Source organism: Salvelinus sp. IW2-2015, linkage group LG31, assembly GCF_002910315.2.
Source record: "Salvelinus sp. IW2-2015 linkage group LG31, ASM291031v2, whole genome shotgun sequence".
NCBI classification, from domain to species: domain Eukaryota; kingdom Metazoa; phylum Chordata; class Actinopteri; order Salmoniformes; family Salmonidae; genus Salvelinus; species Salvelinus sp. IW2-2015.
Genome location: NC_036870.1, coordinates 24,925,750 through 24,946,774, shown reverse-complemented (window position 1 = coordinate 24,946,774; position 21,025 = coordinate 24,925,750). Strand labels below are relative to the sequence as shown.

Sequence of the window (21,025 nt, the reverse complement as noted above, 5' to 3'; positions counted from 1 at the left end):
GGTCTGTAGCTAAAGCCTACGCCCCTTCGTCGGTGATTGGTCAACAATATGGATTCTTCAGTAAAGTATTTGTCATTCAACAAGAGATTACTAGTTTTCATGAAAACTTTTTCACGRACCAAACATCTTAGTTAGATGTAAAATTGCGCGACTAAGATCTCCTCGGCAAAAACGTCAAAATAAATGACAGATTTCTAGAGTTATCTTAGATTCATTCTGAATATTTTAGGAAAGTGTATACTGACTACGGCGTTTCAAAATGGATAAACAGTACCTTTGCTGCTTTTTTCAAATGTTTCGGGTGAATGTCTTGTCGGAGAGTATGTGAGCACACTAGTTCCGGAGAGTATGTGAGCACACTAGTTCCGGAGAGTATGCGAGCACACTAGTTCCGGAGAGTATGCGAGCACACTAGTTCCGGAGAGTATGCGAGCACACTAGTTCGGGTCTCCTAGCCGACTTCGGCTAGCCGGCAGCTGGACTGAAGCATGCTGACACCTTAAGGCTGTGTCCCAAATGGCAAACCTATTCCCTATATAGTGCCCTATGGGCTCTGGTCAAAAGTAGCGCACCATGTATGGTATAGGGGGCCAGTTGGGACACAGCCAACAAGTAAGGTGAGATCCAGAAAATGTATGGGACAGACAGGTGAGAGGTTTCACCTCCATACCTCTGCAGCACTTTTCCATGTCTTCTGAGGAGTGGAGCCAGGCACTGACCTTAGCCTGCTGGACAACTGACGCCTGCTTAGCCAGACTGGAGTGGCGCTAAGAGATGGAGTGGGGGAAGGATAGAGAGACCGAGAGTGGAGAGAGGGAAAGACAAGGAGATGGAATGTGCATGGACAGAAGCCTATCAATTACGCTATACAGTACAATAATGAAATGATGATTGGTCAGTTAAGATGCTCCAGGAAGACGTTGCTTTTAGGCACAGAAAAATTATTACGGATCAGTGTCTAGGGAGAACTGTACCTGTCTCATGGAGTCGTTGGGGTTGGGAGAGAGGTGTGAGGAGGGGTGGAATAGAAGCCTCTCGTGGGGGTACATCGCGATCTCGTTTTGACGGAAGACGCGGTGATGTCGCAGCTTTGATACCCAATCATCAAACAGCTGCTGTGACTTCATTTCCTGAGACTTGTCAGACTTCACCTATAGAACAGAGAGATTGTCATTCAAGTAGGAGAGAAACAAGATAAAATGAGATAAACGAGAGAGAGAAACAAGATAAACGGGAGAGAAACGATAAAACAAGATAAACAAGAAAGAGAGAAATGATCAAACGAGAGAGAAACAAGATAAAACTAGATAAACGAGAGAGAGAGAAACAGAAAGAGAGAGACAGTCACCTTGAGGTGATAAATGTTGTTGTTGGCGTCCAGATCGATGGCCTTGGTTTTCTTTTTGATTGACATGACAGACAGCCCCACATCAATGCAGCCATGCAGCTTGCCCTTCTTCAGCAGGAAACAAAAGCAAAGGTCAGTGTGTGTGTGTGTGTGTGTGTGTGTTTAATTGACTAAATGAGCAAATGCTTTCTCCTTCATCAATGACACATATTGTACATTAACTAAATTCTGTGCGTGTGTGTGTTGCATCTGCCTGAAATACGTTTGAATAGGTACTTACATCAGCTCCACGTTTTGAGTACTTCAGAATGCCTTTCTCCAGCAAGAAGTATCTCTGTATAACAAGAGACCGAATAGCAACTGTTTCAGCCGCCCTTCTGTCACATTTCAAACTTTATCTGCTTTGTGCCAAGGAAATATCTTCACAACTTACTGCTGTGGACAAACGCTTTTTACATGAATAACATAGTATCCATTCAAACACTCCATTCAAATGTCACCTCCAGCTTAACAAGTGTCTTATCAGAGCTTTAGATAAACACCAGGTAAGTGTCGGGTAGCACACTTCTCACATTTCCATGTGCCAGCCCTTCAGGTAATTGCGGAGTTAAAGGAGGGGCAGGGTGTATCAAGTGCCTTTCCTTGATTCCTCACGTCCTCTCCTCATCTCCTTAAGTCCATAAGAGGAGAAGGTCTGAAAATAACCTCATTTTCTCCTCCAATGCATTTGGAGGATTCAAGGAAAGACATTTGAGATTCACCTGCAGTGAGAGGTAAGGAGTTAAAAGTCGGCTGACGAAGTTAGTCCATTAGCTCAGCTAGCCACTGTAGCTAGCCAGCAACTCTTCCAGTGTGTGTTGATGCCATTTCACAGGATTTGTTTTTGGACGGAAACTGTAGAGATCGGTAAGAAATGACACTTCTGTAGCCAAATATTATATTCATATATTTTTTTAAAGCATTAAAATGACCTGGTACGAGGATGTATTCATCACTTATACAGTTTAAGCCGTTACTTTAGAGTTTTTGCCCAAAGTCAACCTTTAAGGGAGGTGCCCACCTTGTGCCATCCCTTCACAGATTAGGGGTGAGAAGGTGGTCAGGGGTAAGGCAGGTATTACCCACCTTTTGCCATCCTTTCATGGGCCATTTCCTCCTCTTGAGCAGGAAGCCCTCCTGTTTCTCTGGCTCCTGGATGTTGCCAGGGTTACCCTTCAGGCCCTCGATGATCTCCCAGCTGTCCTGTAGAGAGAGACTCATGGGGTTACACACACACACACACACACACACACACACACACACACACACACACACANCACACACACACACACACACACACACACACACACACACACACACACACACCTGATGGTTGTCATGTTTGGACGAGCTGGCGCTGCCGTCACTGTGGGTAGGGGACACTGATGTCATCTTCCTGTTACTTAGCATTCCGACATCAAGAGACTGTCACCATGACTACCACTGTGAGAGAGAGAGAGAGAAACAGGAAGCAGTGAGAAAGACAACATTCAGTTATTTATTTTTCTGCACGTTTGGAGACACAAACAGGTGAACTGAGAGAAATGAAATCTGCATACCACTGTTGTGTTGCTTTAGTGAAGCAGCTGGACATAACAATAGGTGTGACTGTTCTCTCAAGACAAACTATTCTACGCCCAAATAAAACTAGGAGTGCTTTTTACTGTAGGTTAGGCATGAGATCATCACGTGTTCTTTATGTTGGCATGAACTCTGACACAGTACACACACACACACACACTTCCTGCAGCATACACCTTGTGTATGGGGAAATGCCAGTGCGCCAGTGGCAGCAGCACTGTAAAACCCACATGACCCCAAGCACAGTCAGTCATTGCTGCTGTGCTGACCAGCAGAGTCCACAACAAATGAGTCATCAATACTGGGTTACACAATCAGTCCCAGCCAAGCCCTTCAAATCACAGCAGAGGACTAAGCTAGCCGGTAGCCACACACGCCAACACTGGGAGAGACTGGGAATTGGAATTCTGCTGCTTGGTAGTTGCTAGAAGCATACACAATCGGATGTGAATAAAATCTCCACATTCTGTGATACTACGGCTGGCACAATGACAGTATAAATCGTGTAACTGATGATTGTGGATTAAGACAGTCATGAAAAGAAAATAACGAACAGCTGACTGAAGACAAGACGGCCGGGGATTCGTGCGTTTGAGTGCGTTTCCGCAGTTACACATGAACTCTGCAACGTGATGAGACTTTGTTMCTCCTTGCTGAAACAAACAAGGTGTGTAGCAAACAAGTATTTGGTTGCCTAGGCAACCAAATAGCGCATAAGAATAGCGCATAAGAAAATGTGCATAAAACAAGCTATTCAAACAATTATAACAGTGACCGTGGTCATTTGGCTGACCAATAACCACTATGCAAAATTCCAGGACAGTCACAGACCTACGTGATATGCCAGACCAGGAGTCATTCAGCCACGGGATAATTTTTTCTTGAGCGGATGGTCGGGGGCCGAAACAATTATAAATCATTTGTACTCTGCAAATTGCTGCAAGAAGCCCAAACAGATATTGTATTTGACAAAAACAAATAATTTAAAAGCCATGATTACATTGGTCCATGATCACATATGTCTATTTATGAGTGGAAATACTTGGGAATAGATTACCTAAACTAAAATAATTTTGGAGGTGAATTCCTAGTGTCAAGTCCCAAAACTTTTTTTTGGGGGGGGGTAAAATAAAATAATCTGCAGGCCATCCGTTGACGATCCCTGCCCTATATTATTAAGTCTACTACATATGGAGACAACAAGGCATGCTGGGTAGGTTCTGGCAGCGCAAGTAGTGTGATATGAGCTCAATGTTTACATTCTGTAGACAAAGGACCTAGGCCAAAATATTTAAATATATTTGCATAGTATGAGTTTTTCCCTTTTTTTACATTTGTAGACATTACCTTGGCTTACAGCACTGCGAACACCTGGGTCGTATTTACCCAAACACCAAATGGAAGGAAACAGGGAGGGACTGGCGGAACTGGCTAGTTTTTGTTTCCGTTGCATAATGTTTTTTTGACGGTGTGCACTAATGAATACACCCCTGCTTTTTGCAAGGCTGGTTTTGCAACCCAGTATGGTACAAGAACAGTATGAAAGAAGCCAAATCTGGATACCACCCAACCCTAATGTACACAGCGTGTCAATGAGAAGTGAACAATATGTCCACATTCTTACTGTGATGTAACAACACACAACTTGTAAGTCGCTCTGGATAAGAGCGTCTGCTAAATGACTTAAATGTAAATGTAAAATTCCTCCTGTGTGTCTCTGTGTGTTAGAGCCTGATGACAGACAAAATGCACACTGCATACCAGTGTTACCCCAACTCCAGTCCCCACAACAGCATACATTTCTGTTGTAGTTCCGGACAAAAACAACTGATTCAACTTGTCAAGGGCTTGATGATTAGGTTGTAGGGCTGTCCCAGACTAAGAAAAAAATCTTGGTCCACCGAAAGAGTCTGTTCTTTCAACCAATCAATTGTTCYAAATTTTTTAAAACATGTATTTTTCCATATATAGACACACGCTATGGTGTTTTAATAAACTCAACTACAGTTGAAGTCACAAGTTTACATACACCTTAGCCAAATACATTTAAACTCAGTTTCACAATTCCTGACATTTAATTCTAGTAAAAAGTCCCTGTGTTAGGTCAGTTAGGATCACCACTTTATTTTAAGAATGTGAAATGTCAGAATAATAGTAGAGAGAATTATTTATTTCAGCTAATATTTTCTTTCATCACATTCCCAGGGGGTCAGAAGTTTACATACACTCAATTAGTATTTGGTAGCGTTGCCTTTAAAATTGTTTAACATAGGGTCAAACCTTTCAGGTAGCCTTCCACAAGCTTCCCACAATAAGTTGGGTGAATTTTAGCCCATTCCTCCTGACAGAGCTGATGTAACTGAGTCAGGTTTATAGGCCTCCTTGCTCGCACACGCTTTTTCAGTTCTGCCCACAAATTTTCTATAGGATTGAGGTCAGGGCTTTGTGATGGCCACTCCAATACTTTGACTTTGTTGCCCTTAGGTCATTTTCCACAACTTTGGAAGTATGCTTGGGGTCGTTGTGCATTATTTGTGACCAAGCTTTAACTTCCTGACTGATGTCTTGAGATGTTGCTTCAATATATCCACATAATTTTCCCTCCTCATGATGCCATCTATTTTGTGAAGTGCACCAGTCCCTCCTGCAGCAAAGCACCCCCACAACATGATGCTGCCACCCCGTGCTTCGCATCTGGGATGGTGTTCCTCGGCTTGCAAGCCTCCCCATTTTTCCTCCAAACATAACGATGGTCATTATGGCCAAACAGTTCTATTTTTGTTTCATCAGACCAGAGGACATTTCTCCAAAAAGTACGATCTTTGTCCCCTTGTGCAGTTGCAAACCGTAGTCTGGCGTATTTAATGGTGGTTTTGGAGCAGTGGCTTCTTCCTTGCTGAGGAGCATTTCAGGTTGTCGACAGAGGACTCGTTTTACTGTGGATATAGAAACTTTTGCAGCTGTTTCCAGCATCTTCACAAGGTTCTTTGTTGTTGTTCTGGGATTGATTTGCACTTTTCGCACCAAAGTACGTTCATCTCTAGGAGACAGAACGCGTCTCCTTCCTGAGCGCTATGACGGCTGTGTGGTCTCATGGTGTTTATTCTTGCGTACTATTGTTTGTACAGATGAACGTGGTACCTTCAGGCATTTGGAAATTGCTCCCAAGGATGAACCAGACTTTTGGAGGTCTACAATTATTTTTTTTCTGCAGTCTTGCCTGATTTCTTTTGATTTTCCCATGATGCCAAGCAAAGAGGCACTGAGTTTGAAGGTAGGCCTTGAAATACATCCACAGGTACACCTCCAATTGACTCAAATTATGTCAATTAGCCTATCAGAAGCTTTTAAATCCATGACGTCATTTTGGGGAATTTCCCAAGCTGTTTAAAGGCACAGTCAACTAAGTGTATGTAAACTTCTGACACACTGGAATTGTGATACAGTGAATTATAAGTGAAATAATCTGTCTGTAAACAATTGTTGGAAAATTTACTTGTGTCATGCACAAAGTAGATGTCCTAACCGACTTGCCAAAACTATAGTTTGTTAACAAGAAATTTGTGGAGTGGTTGAAAAATGAGTTTTAATGACTCCAACCTAAGTGTATGTAAACTTCCGACTTCAACTGTATATGCATTGAGCTTGTCTGACTCTTTAGGCTTACCATTTGATGAAATAAACACAGATAGATAGATAACCTGACCCAACCATTTTTCTCCCGCTCCTGCTGGCTTTCGCAGATTCTGCCGTTACGCTCTTGAAGTTGCCGGTGATACAGTAGGCTACACGAGTCGTCTGCAAACTTTTCTCATGTGGAATGCCAATTTATCTTACCATTTCTACCATCTGCGTGCCAGTTATGGTTTTCATYTGCACATTTTCGTGGAACAGTTTCATTTAATTTATAATAACATAATCTCAAAATCATTGTCAGGTGGTTAATCACAATTATATCCAAAACTAAATGAAGATTATACAAACCTAATAGGTAACTTCTATTCCCATTGCCAACGATGTAYAAATAGCCTACATAAAGCCAACAAATAAAAACATTGCAGCCTGCAGGTAGAACATATAATATWTTTTTTTTATTACTATAAATCACATTTGCAGACAGGCAATGCGTAGCCAAACTTGAAACATTATATCAACTCTTACATTTGGGCCAATAGCGAACTTGCAACATTGTATAAAATATTCTGGGCCCTCAGAGTTTCCCCGCCAGCGAGCTCGGGACAGACACAGCTGTAGGTTATTTGCGCAAGGGATAAGAAGCATTGCTTGACTTGGGCAGGAGCGCAGCAGAGCTGAGTGCCAGCACCTTAAAATGTTCTACTGCTTGAGCTCCTGTTCCTCATAGAATATTAGCTCAAAAGTATTGTGGATCTTCTGTACCTAAATATAAAAACAGTACCAGCACCCAAAATGAGTAGCAGAACCTATTTCAGTCTAAGTCAAGCACGGAGTGGTTATTGAAAGGGAGAGAGCTGGAAAGATTTTAAAATACATTGAGGAACTATTGTCATTCTCAGATGTAAAAACAGACTTTGTTTGCTTGCTGTTTGAGGTGAAGAGAACATTACTTTGAGAAGCTCCACAGCTCATTAGTGGTGGTGCGTTAAGCCAAATCAGAAATACTATCAGATCCCCAAATGGGCACATTTATATGCCTACATTTGCGCGAAGGCTAGGTAGCCTATAGGCCTACAGTGCATTCGGAAAGTACTCAGACCCCTTCCCCTTTTCCACTTTGTTACTTTACAGCCTCATTCTAAAATTGATTTTATTTTTATCTACACACAATACCACATAATGTTAAAGCGAAAACAGGTTTCGAAATMTTTGCAAATGTATAAAAAAATAAAAAAATATGTCCTTGGTCCTTTACCAAATAGGGCCATCTTCTGTATACCACCCCCACCTTGTCACAACACAACTGATTGGCTAAAACACATTGAGAAGGAAAAAATATCCACAAATTAATTTATAATAAGGCACACCTGTTAATTGAAARGCATTCCAGGTGACAATCCCGTGAAGCTGGTTGAGAGAAAGCCAAGCATGTGCAAAGCTGTAATCAAGGCAAAGGGTGGCTACTTTGAATAATTTCAAATATATTTAGATTTGTTTAACACTTTTTTGGTTACTACATGATTCCATATGTGTTATTTCATCGTTTTGCTGTCATCACTATTATTCTACAATGTAGAAAATAGTAAAAATAAAGAAAAAACCTGGAATGAGTAGGTGTCCAAACTTTTGACTGGTACACACACACAAATTTGTTGGTACCCCTCCATAAAAATGAAGAATGCACAATGTTCTCTGAAATAACTTGAAACTGACCAAGTAATTGGCATCCACCATTGATTTCTATTAAAATATGGGATACTCAACATATTGTAAATAATAAAACAAATGAAAATGGCATGGACAAAAATGGGACCCATAACCTAATATTTTGTTAAACAACCTTGAGGCAATCACTGCAATCAAAAGTTTTCTGTAGCTCTCAAATGAGACTTCTGCACCTGTTAACAGGTAGTTTGGCCCACTCTTCCTGAGCAAACTGCTCCAGCTGTCTCAGGATTGATGGGTGCCTTCTCCAGACTGCAAGTTTCAGCTCTTTCCATAGATGTTCGATAGGATTCAGATCAGGACTCATAGAAGGCCACTTCAAAATAGTCCAATATTTTGTTATTATCCATTCTTTGGCGCTTTTAGCTGTGTTTTGGGTCATTATCCTGTTGGAGGACCCATGACCTGCGACTGAGTCGGAGCTTTCTGACACTGGGCAGTACATTTCGCTTCAGAATGCCTTGATGGTCTTGAGATTTCATTGTTCCCTGCACAGATTTAAGGCACACTGTGCCAGGCACAGCAAAGCAGCCCCAGAACATAACCCAGCCTCCTCCATGTTTCGCTGTAGGTATGTTGTTCTTTTCTTTGAAAGCTTCATTTTTTCATCTGTGAACATAGAGCTGATGTGACTTGCCAAAAAAGCTCCAGTTTTGACTCATCTGTCTAAAGGACATTCTCCCAGAAGGATTGTGGCTTGTCAATATGTATTTTACCAAATTCCAGTCTGGCTTTTTTATGTTTTTCTTTCAAAAGTYYAGTCCTCCTGMGTCRTCTTCCATGGAGCCCACTTTCGCTCAAAAAGRGACGGATGGTGCGARCAGYAACTGACGTACCTTCAACTTGGAGTTCAGCTTGTATCTCTTTGGCAGTTATCCTTGTTTTTTTTCTACCATTCACACTATCCTTCTGTTCAATCTGGGGTCAATTTTCCTCTTGCGGCCGGCCCAGGGAGGTTGGCTGCAGTTCCATGGACCTTAACTTCATAATAATATTTGCAACTGTTGTCACAGAAACATCAAGCTGCTTGGAGATGGTCTTGTAGCCTTTACCTTTACCATGCTTGTCTATTATTTTCTTTCTGATCTCCTCAGACAAATCTCTCCTTTGCTTTCTCTGGTCCATGTTCAGTGTGGTGCACACAATGATACCAAACAGCACAGTGACTACTTTACTCCATTTAAATTGGCTGAATGACTGATTTACAAGATTGGAGATGTGTGATACTAATTAAAATAAACACATTTCTTTGAAATATCACTATAATCCAATTATTTATTATATTTTCTAAGGGGTACCAACAAATGTGTCCAGGCCATTTTATAATATCTTTGTAGAATAAGCAATAATTCATCTATTTTCACAGCTTCTCTGCTTTATTCTATGACATACCAAAGGCATGCAAGTATACATGATAAAATAGATTTTAATTTCACCACTTTTCAGGAGGAATGAAGCATTATTCCAATGAGCTGTAAGGGTACCAACAACTTTGAGCATGTGTGTGATATAGATCTATCTATATGTATATACACACACACACACATACTGGGTGTACAAAACATAAGGAACGCCTGCTCTTTCCATGACATACATTGAGTGTACAGTGTTCAACACTTTTTTGATGACAAAACAAAAAACAGGTTTGTAGAAATGCTAGCAAAGTTATTAAAAACAAAATTTACATAAGTATTCAGACCCTTTGCTATGCGACTCGAAATTGAGCTCAAGTGCATCCTGTTTCCATTGATCATCCTTGAGATGTTTCTACAACTTGATTGGATACCACCTGTGGTAAATTCAATTGATTTGACATGATATACAAATSCACATGCCTGTCTATATAAGGTCCCACAGTTGACAGTGCATGTCACAGCAAAAAACAAGCCATGAAGTCGAAGGAATTCAGGGAGCTGACCAAGCACCCGATTGGAGCTCTAACAGAGTGACTGAGTTCCTCTGTGGAGATGGTTGCCCTTCTGGAAGGTTCTCCCATCTCAGCAGCACTCCAACAATCAGGCCTTTATGGTAGAGTGGCCAGATGGAAGACACTCCTCAGCCCGCTTGGAGTTTGCGGAAACATGAGAAACAAGATTCTCTGGTCTGATGAAACCAAGATTGAACTCTTTGGCCTGAATGCCAAGCGACACGTCTGGAGGAAACCTGCCACCATCCCTACGGTGAAGCATGGTGGTGGCAGCATCCTGATGTGGGGATGTTTTTCAGAGGCAGGGATTGGGAGACTAGTCAGGATCGAGGCAAAGATGAACAGAGCAAAGTACAGAGATCCTTGATGAAAACCTGGTCCAGAGTGCTCACAGGACAAGCACATAGCCAAGACAACACAGGAGTGGCTTAAGGACAAGTCTCAATGTTCTTGAGTCCTAGAGCCCTGACTTGAACCTGAAAATAGCTGTGCAGCGATGCTCCCCATCCAACCTGACAGAGCTTGAGAGGATCTGCAGAGAAGAATGGGAAAAACTCCCCAAATACAGGTGTCGCAAGCTTGTAGCGTCATACCCAAGAAGACTTGAGGCTGTAATCACTGCCAAAGGTGCTTCAACAAAGTACTGAGTCAAGGGTCTGAATACTTATGTAAATGTAATAGTTTTTAAAAATGTTAAATAAATTATTTTTTAAATACGTTTTTGCTTTGTCATTGTGGGGTATTGTGTGTAGATTGATGAGGGGGAAACAACGATTTAATCCTTTTTAGAATTAGGCTGTAACGTAACAAAATGTGGAAAAAGTCAAGAGGTCTGAATACTTTCTGAAGGCACTGTATATAAAAATAAAATAATAATTTAGCAGAACTCATATCCAGAGCGACGTACAATAGTGAGTTCATACATTTTCATACTGGTAGGAATTCCCCTGTAGGAATCGAACCCACAACCCTGGGGTTGCAAGTGCCATGCTCTACCAACTGAGCCACATATGCTACTGCTCAACTACTCAACAGTCTATCGATCAAACAATCGACCAGTCGACTAATTGTGGTCATCCCTATTTAGTTGACAAGTAGAATCAGGTGTGCTCGTCTGGGGCCCCCCAAAAATATGTACTGTTGAGGTTACTGGAGGACCGGAGTAGAGAACCACTGCTATAGAGTGAATACTATGGAATGTTCTGTTTGAGTGCCTATGGGGTAAATGCATGTGTGGATGAATGCATTTGTGTCTGTGTATGCAGCAGAATTTTCCCCAACATGCTGTCTAGTTCCTCCAAAAGCTCTATAGAGTGTTCTGTGTGTGTGTCAGTGTATACTGTCTGGTTCCCCTATCGATTAATCAAATGTATTTATAAAGCCCTTTTAACATCAGCCGATGTCACAAATTGCTATACAGAAACCCAGCCTAAAACCCCAAACAGCAAGCAATGCAGATGTAGAATCACGGTGGCTAAGAAAAACTCCCTAGAAAGGCAGGAACCTAGGAAGAAACCTAGCGAGGAACCAGGCTCTGAGGGGTGGCCAGTCCTCTTCTGGCTGTGCCGGGTGGAGATTATAACAGAACATGGCCAAAATGTTCAAACGTTCATAGATGACCAGCAGGGTAAAATAATAATAGTCACAGTGGTTGTAGAGGGTGCAACAGGTCAGCACCTCAGGAGTAAATGTCAGTTGGCTTTTCAAAGCCAAGCATTCAGGAGTTAGACAGCAGGTGCYGTGGAGAGAGAGAGAGTTGAAAAACAGCAGGTCCCTAGGCCTCAAGAGTCAGAGCCATGCTTAAGACATGACTCAACAGTAGGAATGTTCCCCATCCAAGACCAAACACTATAATACCTCCAACACCCTATGTCCCAAATGGTACCCTAATTCCTATTTAGTGCACTACTTTTGAGTTGTGCACTAGATATATACACTATACATGCACAAAGGTATGTGGACATCTCTTCAAATTAGTGGATTTGGCTATTTCAGCCACACCCGTTGCTGACAGGTGTATAAAATCGAGCCCACAGTCATGCAATTTCTCTCTAGATAGATTAGGGTGCCATTTGCGAGGTAACCACTGAGATTTGATACATCAGAATAGATTCTTACACTGCATGGATACCCTTTACTATGGCAGAATACTTTGAAACTGCTTCAGGCCTGCTGAACAGAAACACTATCACAACACTTCCCATTAAAAAGCTGTGTCAGTGTACACACCTTCTACACAGAAAAAAGTGAAACCCTTCTCCAAATTCACTGAACTGTATCCAGCAGCATTGTTACCCTCCAACAGGTTCCATAGATACTGAAGAAACACTGCGTCAGACAGAGTGAGGGTGAGACTGGGAGGAAGAGGAACACCAAAACACAGTACCACATCATTTACCACACCAATACCACTCCACTCTTATTAGTGAACTGAAACCGAAAAGAAAATGAAGCGAAACAGGATGGATTTCCAGGCTAGTTAATTGCAGTAGAACTGGGTTGAATACCTCAACACAAAAGGTTGCTAATAGTAACAGGTAGACCTAGATTCCAGAGCACAGTCTTCATTGTGCTCTACAGAACCTTGACAACAGAAAAGAACAACTTATTTACCTCAGCTATTTGCTAAGTACTGTACACTCCTTGAGGCGTGTCTGGTTCGGCACTGGAAGTTCTAGGGTGGCCTTGTGTCTTATGTAACCAAGTTAATGATTAAAGCTATTACACCTTGTAAAATGACCTGGTTGAAGTTATGACAGGGTCAAAGCTACTGTCACGAGAAACACTGAGGATATATAAGTGATTTTATTTTTGTGAAAGCATCTTTGAATGGCCTTCAAGATGCTGATGCTTTCACAAAAATACAATAAAAAAAGCTTCATAAATCCCCATAGTGTTTCTTCTGACACGTCACAGAGTTGACAGGGCAAAGGCATCCCTGCTATGCAAAACCAGTCAGCCAGGTAGCTCAGGGCCATACAAGGACATTTCCATTTACACAACAATCTCCCTGATTAAGATGGGGAAGGGAGTGTTCATATGGCATGCTATCCCGAAACGCTTCAGATAGAAATAGAATGAACTGAGCAAACCAGTCACAGTTGTAGTGTAGACGTGTCAGTTCTGTACATCCAATGTCTTGGATTCTGGAACGCTTGGAGAATCTACCTGAGGTGACACTGTATAGATATTAGTGCTGGCCTTGGCACTGATGTAGGATCAGTGACTAACTCTCTCCAGCAGCAAATCGGCTACTACTCGCTCGGCCCCCTGGGATAGCAGTCCTCCATAACAGTCCGCCACAGAGGCAACTGCCTACTCCCATCAGTTGCTAGCTAACGTTAAATGTTCTACCAAATTCCAAGAGGACATGTACTAAGCCAATGCAATGACCTTTATCGCCTCTGAGGAGGTAGAGTTATGACAGTGTTTTACAACATGTGCAGGCCAATCATCTTTCTGAGATTTCAGATAAGGAAGTGGTAGGGAAAAGTGAAAACCTCTGCCCCAATGTTTAATGCATAAGAAAACGCTGATTATAAAAAACACCCAATGACAAACTGTTACTATGACAGCAGCCAGGGTTTCCAGAGTAGAACCTTGGATGGGTCATCTCTAGCTAGATGATGCTTTTCAATAAATGCATTAGACTAAAATAAAAGCTCAACCATCTCTGTTAATGATCGAGAGAATGGCTGCGTTTACACAGGCAGCCCAGTTCATATATTTTTTCCACTAATTGGTCTTTGGACCAATCACATCAGATCTTTTTCAGAGCTGATCTGATTGGTCAAAATACCAATTAGTGAAAAAAAGATCAGTCAAAGAGCCCCACAATCTCTGTATTACAGAAGCCAAGCGGACCATCTGTAACTCTTCCTCCTATCGGCATATTTCCTTGACATCATCTGTAGCCCTGCCACCAACAGATCCGAACAGCTTTGATCTGCCAAAGAGCCCTGGTTCATAATTAGAATAGTACAGCTATATCCATTCATTCTAATTCTAAGGGATGACAGCTGTGGTTGTTTACCCTGATTTTTATTTTACCTTTATTTAACCAGGTAGGCCAGTTGAGAACAAGTTCTCATTTACAACTGCGACCTGGCCAAGATAAAGCAAAGCAGTGCGACACAAACAACACAGAGTTACAAATAAACAAACGTACAGTCAATAACACAATAGAAAAATATGTATACAGTGTGTGCAAATGAAGTAAGGAGGTAAGGCAATAAATAGGCCAATAGTAGTGAAGTAATTACAATTTAGCAATTTACACTGGAGTGATATATGTGCAGATGAGGATGTGCAAGTAGAAATACTGGTGTGCAAAAGAGCAGAAAAACAAAAACAAATATGGGGATGAGGTAGGTAGTTGGTTGGATGGGCTATTTACAGATGGACTGTGTACAGCTGCAGCGATCGGTAAGCTGCTCTGACAGCTGACGCTTAAAGTTAGAGAGGGAGATATAAGTCTCCAACTTCAGTGATTTTTGCAATTCGTTCCAGTCATTGGCAGCAGAGAACTGGAAGGAAAGGCGGCCAAAGGAGGTGTTGGCTTTGGGGATGACCAGTGAAATATACCTGCTGGAACGCGTGCTACTGGTGGGTGTTGCCATGGTGACCAGTGAGCTGAACTAAGGCGGAGCTTTACCTAGCAAAGACTTATAGATGACCTGGAGCCAGTGGGTTTGGTGACGAATATGTAGCGGGGACCAGCCAACGAAAGCATACAGGTCACAGTGGTGGGTAGTATATGGTGCTTTGGTGACAAAAAGGGATGGCACTGTGAAAGCAAACTGGATGCAGTCTGAGTAGAGTGTTGGAGGCTATTTTGTAAATGACTTCGCAAAAGTCAAGGATCGGTAGGATAGTCAGTTTTACGATGGTATGTTTAGCAGCATGAGTGAAGGAGGCTTTGTTGCGAAATAGGAAGCCGATTCTAGATATAACTTTGGATTGGCGATGCTTAATGTGAGTCTACAGTCTAGCCAGGAATCACCCGCAGCAAGAGCGATATCATTGATATATACAGAGAAAGGAGTCGGCCTGAGAATTGAACCCTGTGGCACCCCCATAGAGACTGCCAGAGGTCCGGACAACAGGCCCTCCGATTTGACACACTGAACTCTGAGAAGTAGTTAGTGAACCAGGCGAGGCAGTCATTAGAGAAACCAAGGCTGTTGAGTCTGGGTCAGGAATAGGGCTGGGAATTGCCAGGGACCTCATGATACAATATTATCACAATACTTAGGAGCAGATACYATATGTATTGCGATTCGATACTGCGATTTGATGTTCCAAACATATTGCTCACTATGTCAGCTGCAGAGAGACGAGAGAGCACGAGAAAACATGTTGGCTCACTATTTACAAAGAAAATGGAAGCGCTAGCTAATGCTATCATCCCAAAATTATAAATCGACCCCCCCAATCACTAGTTAGGAAGTGTATAGCTACCTGTCTGAGAAGTCTAGCCTGACCAGTCATTCTGCTGTCATTCCAATGCACCACAAATATGCTATGCCTGTTAGAAAGGATCAGGAGAAATATCGCTCTCTCGCTCACACACACACTGAGAGACAGGGCCAGACTTATGTACCCATKATTTGAGGGACCGAATTTAGACCAAGCCATGTTATGAAACTCAATGAATAACCACTCTACTATATTACTCTCTATCGGCTAAGCTGAGACATACAGAAAGAAGCCAACCCTCACGCCATACAGGGTTGCCATGGAAACGACCGACTGAATGGGAGGGGATGTATTCCGTTTGTTTGGGCTTCAAGGAAAATCTGAGGGCATAAAACATGGGTCTATTTATAGTACCGGGCTGTTACTGACAAACGGGATTTCTCTTTCTCTCAGTGTAGCTGGATTTAAAGTAACGGTCCAGTGTTTCCAGATTTCTATGAAATATGACATATAATTACAATATAAGTGAAAAAGTTCCTTCCAAAACATCTTTTATTAAGTACGTTAAAAAGTAGGGATGTGAACGTTTAAACGACATTGGGATCGTTAATGTTTAGAAAAAATCCCTAAACAGAAACTTTATCACAACACTACCACTAACAGGTCCTAGTTATCATCAAGGGGAACTATTTTTATTAACAAATACCTAATGCAACAATTCAGTAACGTTAGGAGGAGGAGATATGAATCTTTAAAGTTATTTGTCACAGATATAAAGCGCTCCGCACATCGTTGTTGACAGTGGCAGAGACAAATGGCAGAGAGTGAGAGACAGGGAAGCGACAGCAGCGAAGTCCTGTATGGAAATACTTTGAGAAGTTGTGAGGTGGTGGTGAAATATATACAAACTTTTGCAAGGTGGAATTGAGCTACAGAGGCAGTACAGGTGCAATGCTTAACCATCTGAAAGGGAATCCCAACCCATTGCTGGCAGCAGTGCGATAAAGGGCAGAGTGAGAAAATCACAGCGCTGATAACAGAAATGATTGCAGTTGATATGCAGACATTGTCAATGGTAGAGGATGTCAGCTTCACTGCTCCTGATGGTATATCTAGAACTCAGACTACAAGATGCCATGTTGAATAACCGCGACGGCCTGGATGGAGAAACTGTACAATGATTGCTCTGCAAGTACAAAGCACGAGCTCTCAAACACCATACGTGGTGTAAACAAAAAATGTGTCTATGAATACACCGTCATACATCACTGCAACGAGCCTTCACCTAGATGAGAAGTAAAACATTAAGTCCCATGTACTGACAACATGGAGGAGAGGGACACCACAGAGAACCTGAAAACGGCATTAAGTACCATCGTTGCTGAGTGGATGGGGGACTGTCGTAAAGTGAGCATTGTCTATTAGGTAGCCAAGACTGCGTTACACTGAACTGCATTGCCCTCGTAGCGGTCATACCAATGGTTTATATACACCATTGGGTCATACGCAGGACCATATCTGAACTCCTGTCTTTTGATGATTTTTCTTATCCTTTAAACATATATTTTTTTTAAATGGCAGTCTAAACATTAAGAACAACGGTCACATCCAGCCGCAGGAATTAGGGTGCTGCAGCACCCCCTGTAAAAACATAATCTTTTGTTGGTTGATAAAAACAAAATTGAAGTTTTTCACAAAAGCAGAGGGCCTTTACTAGGCCTGTATTAGCAGACCGATATAGCCGTCTATAGTGCAGCAGCCCCACCCCCAATCATCTTCCGCAGCTTTTTTCCCTGATTGAATGGTGTGGGCATACCCCAAAAACAGAACGGTGTGGGAGTATACCGGTCATTAGAAATATTCAATATTCAGTAAATGGCTGATTGGCCAGCTCATCCAATGAGCCAACCTGATGTCACTTTATATTATAGAGCCTTCAGAAAGTATTCATTCCCCTTGACTTATTCCACATTTTGTTGTGTTACAGCCTCAATTAAAAATGGATTAAATACACCACGCTCCATCTAAAAACACAATACCCCATAATGACAAATTGGCAACACGTTTTTAGAATTTATTGCTAATTTGTGACTGACCGACTTGATCTTATGTGGCAACATTTGAAATTGTGTTTTTTTTTTTTTACATTGGATAAAAGTAGAGACTGAGCTAGAAAATGTTATATAATACACTACAGTTAAGGAACAACAGGAAAGCAATTCTGCTTTGAAAGTTGCTAAACTTGTAGCCCCACTTTTGAGAAAATGGTCCTTGAATGTTTTGGTACACCTATTGGAGCGCTCTTTGTCTACACTCATTCAGCATTATTCACGCTCTCCCACACCCATCTCTTTACAGATTCACGAGGCAACGTGCTAAACAGAGTGAGTACGGTAATGTACTAAACAACCAAAGATATAAAGGCTGGTTTATACTACGTCTATCGACATGTCTGTAGACAGTTGTTGCAGTGACATCATGAACATTCTATTGTCGTCCGACATCAAACTTGTCGTTGTGAGAAAGTATAAACACAAAAACGACAGGCTGCATGACATCAGCAGCCTTGTGGTCCAAAATAGCAAAACATCCGTTTAAACCTGAATTAAGTTTACGTCAATCTAGCAAACCAGGCAAGTAGCCCTAAAATGGCGCCAGAAGAAATGGCAGCAGTTTTACGAGCGCCCAACCAATTGTGCTATTATGTGGGGTTTTTTCACGTTATTTGTAACTTATTTTGTACATAATGTTTCTGCAACCGTATCTTACAGCAGAAAAGAGCTTCTGGATATCAGGACAGTGATCACTCACCTCGGATTAGACTAAGATTTTTTCAACAACAAGCAAGACTCACATGATATTCTCCAAACACCGGCAGGGCCAACATCCCAGTTATTCGCAAGAGGAAGCGACGCAGGTACAGAGGACGAAGAGCCGGATGCCTCGTCAGGACCCGCAGAAGGCGAGTAGGAAAGCTGCCGTTACCGTCAATATTACACGCCAACGTTCAATCATTGGACGAGGTACGATCACGAATATCCTACCAACGGGCCATCAAAAACTGTATATCCTATGTTTCACGGAATCGTGGCTGAATGACGACATGGATATTCAGCTAGCGGGATATACGCTGCACCGGCAGGATAGAACAGCACAGTAAGACGAGGGGGGGCCGGTCTGTGCATATTTGTAAACAACAGCTGGTGCACGAAATCTAAGGAAGTCTCTAGATTTTGCTCACCTGAAGTAGAGTATATTGTGATAAATTGCAGGCCCCTCTACTTGCCTAGAGAGTTCTCAGCTATACTTTTCGTGGCTGTTTATTTACCACCACAAACAGATGCTGGCACTAAGACTGCACTCAGACAGCTGTATAAGGAAATAAGCAAACAGGAAACCACTCACCCAGAGGGGGCGCTCCTAGTGGCTGGAGACTTTAATGCAGGGAAACTTAAATCAGTTCTACCAAATTTCTATCAACATGTTAAATGTGCAACCAGAGGGAAAAAATTATAGATCACCTGTACTCCACACACAGAGACACGTACAAAGCTCTCCCTCGCCCTCCATTTTGTAAATCCGACCACAACTCTATCCTGATTCCTGCTTACGATCAAAAATTAAAGCAGGAAGCACCAGTGACTCGGTCTATCAAATAGTGGTCAGATGAAATAGATGCTAAACTACAGGACTGTTTTGCTATCACAGACTAGAACATGTTCTGGGATTGTTCCGATGACATTGAGGAATACACCACATCAGTCACTGGCTTTATCAATAAGTGCATCGAGGACGTCGTCCCCACAGTGACTGTACGTACTAGAGGTCGACCGATTAATCGGAATGGCCGATTCATAACAATCGGAAATCGGTAATTTTGGATGCCGATTTCTTTTTTCTTTTTTTACACCTTTATTTAACTAGTCAAGTCAGTTAAAAACACATTCTTATTTTCAATGACGGCCTAGGAACGGTGGGTTAACTGCCTTGTTCAGGGGCAGAACGACAGATTTTTACCTTGTCAGCTCAGGGATTCAATCTTGCAACCTTACGGTTAACTAGTCCAACGCTCTAACCACCTGCCTCACGAGGAGCCCGCCTGTTACGCGAATGCAGCAAGAAGCCAAGGTAAGTTGCTAACTAGCATTAAACTTATCTTATAAAAAACAATCAATCAATCAATCATAGTCACTAGTTATAACTACACATGGTTGATGATATTACTAGTTTATCTACCCAACCACCTGCCGCCCCCAATTAATGTTAAAACTAGGTTAAAAATTTGGTGCAACAAGATTAATCCATGTTGGGGCAACCCAACCTATTATGTACAGCAATAGTTGAATGGACTAGAGTTACAGTGTACATATGAAATGGGTAAAGCAGTATGTTAACATTAATAAAGTGGCCAGTGTTCCATGTCCACAAGCATTTCTCTACACCTGCAATAACATCTGCTAAACATGTGTATGTGACCAATAACATTTTATTTGATGTCTATGTACATAGGGCAGCAGCCTCTAAGGTGCAGAGATGAATAACCGGGGGGTAGCCGGCTAGTGACAGTGACTAAGTTCAGGGCAGGGTACTGGGTGGAGTCCAGCTAGTGATGGCTATTTAACAGTTTAATGGCCTGACATAGAAGCTGTTTTTCAGTCTCTTGGTCCCAGCTGTGATGCACCTGTACTGACCTCGCCTTCTGGAGACAGGTGTGGTGAACAGATGTCCTGAAGGGCAGGCAGTGTGCTCCCGGTGATGCTTTGGGCTGACCGCATCACCCTTTCGAGTGCAGTTGCCGTACCAGGCGGTGTTACAACCCGACAGGATGCTCTCAATGGTGCCCACATTACAGCATTATTCTTAAAATGGATAAATAATGGCCCCATCAATCTACACATAATAGCCCATAATGACAAAGCGAAAACACAGTTTTTTTTCTAAATGTTTGCTAATTTATTAAAAAATAAAACTACTTATTTAGATAAGTAGTCAGACCCTATGAGACTCAAGATTGAGCGGAAGCCGCTCCTCAGTAAAAAGCACACGACAGCCCTCTTGGAGTTTGCCAAAAGGCATCTAAAGGACTCTCAGACCATGATAAACAAGATTCTCTGGTCTGATGAAACCAAAGATTGAACTATTTGGCCTGAATGCCAAGTGTCACATCTGGAGGAAACCTGACACCATCCCTACAGTGAAGCATGGTGGTGGCAGCATCATGCTGTGGGGAGATTTTCAGTGGCAAGGACTAGGATCGAGGGAAGATGAACCGAGCGAAGTACAGAGAGATCCTTGACTAAAACCTGCTCAGGACCTCAGACTGGGGCGAAGGTTCACCTTCCAACAGGACA

The 21,025-nt window shown here is 42.2% G+C and overlaps 1 protein-coding gene across 3 annotated transcripts in view; it reads right to left on the bottom strand.

The window, feature by feature from the left end:
* Positions 1 to 21,025, bottom strand: part of LOC111955895 (oxysterol-binding protein-related protein 3) — a 41,775-nt gene that overhangs the window by 10,732 nt on the left and 10,018 nt on the right. For all 3 annotated transcript variants that reach the window (XM_023976259.3, XM_023976257.3, XM_023976258.3), the window contains exons 2-7: positions 2,714 to 2,830; positions 2,474 to 2,590; positions 1,629 to 1,682; positions 1,349 to 1,456; positions 975 to 1,151; positions 671 to 767 (exon numbers count right to left, since the gene is read on the bottom strand). In XM_023976259.3, coding sequence (XP_023832027.1) covers positions 671 to 767; positions 975 to 1,151; positions 1,349 to 1,456; positions 1,629 to 1,682; positions 2,474 to 2,590; positions 2,714 to 2,797 — 637 coding nt within the window. In that variant the 5' untranslated portion in view covers positions 2,798 to 2,830. The remainder of the gene's footprint in view (positions 1 to 670; positions 768 to 974; positions 1,152 to 1,348; positions 1,457 to 1,628; positions 1,683 to 2,473; positions 2,591 to 2,713; positions 2,831 to 21,025) is intronic.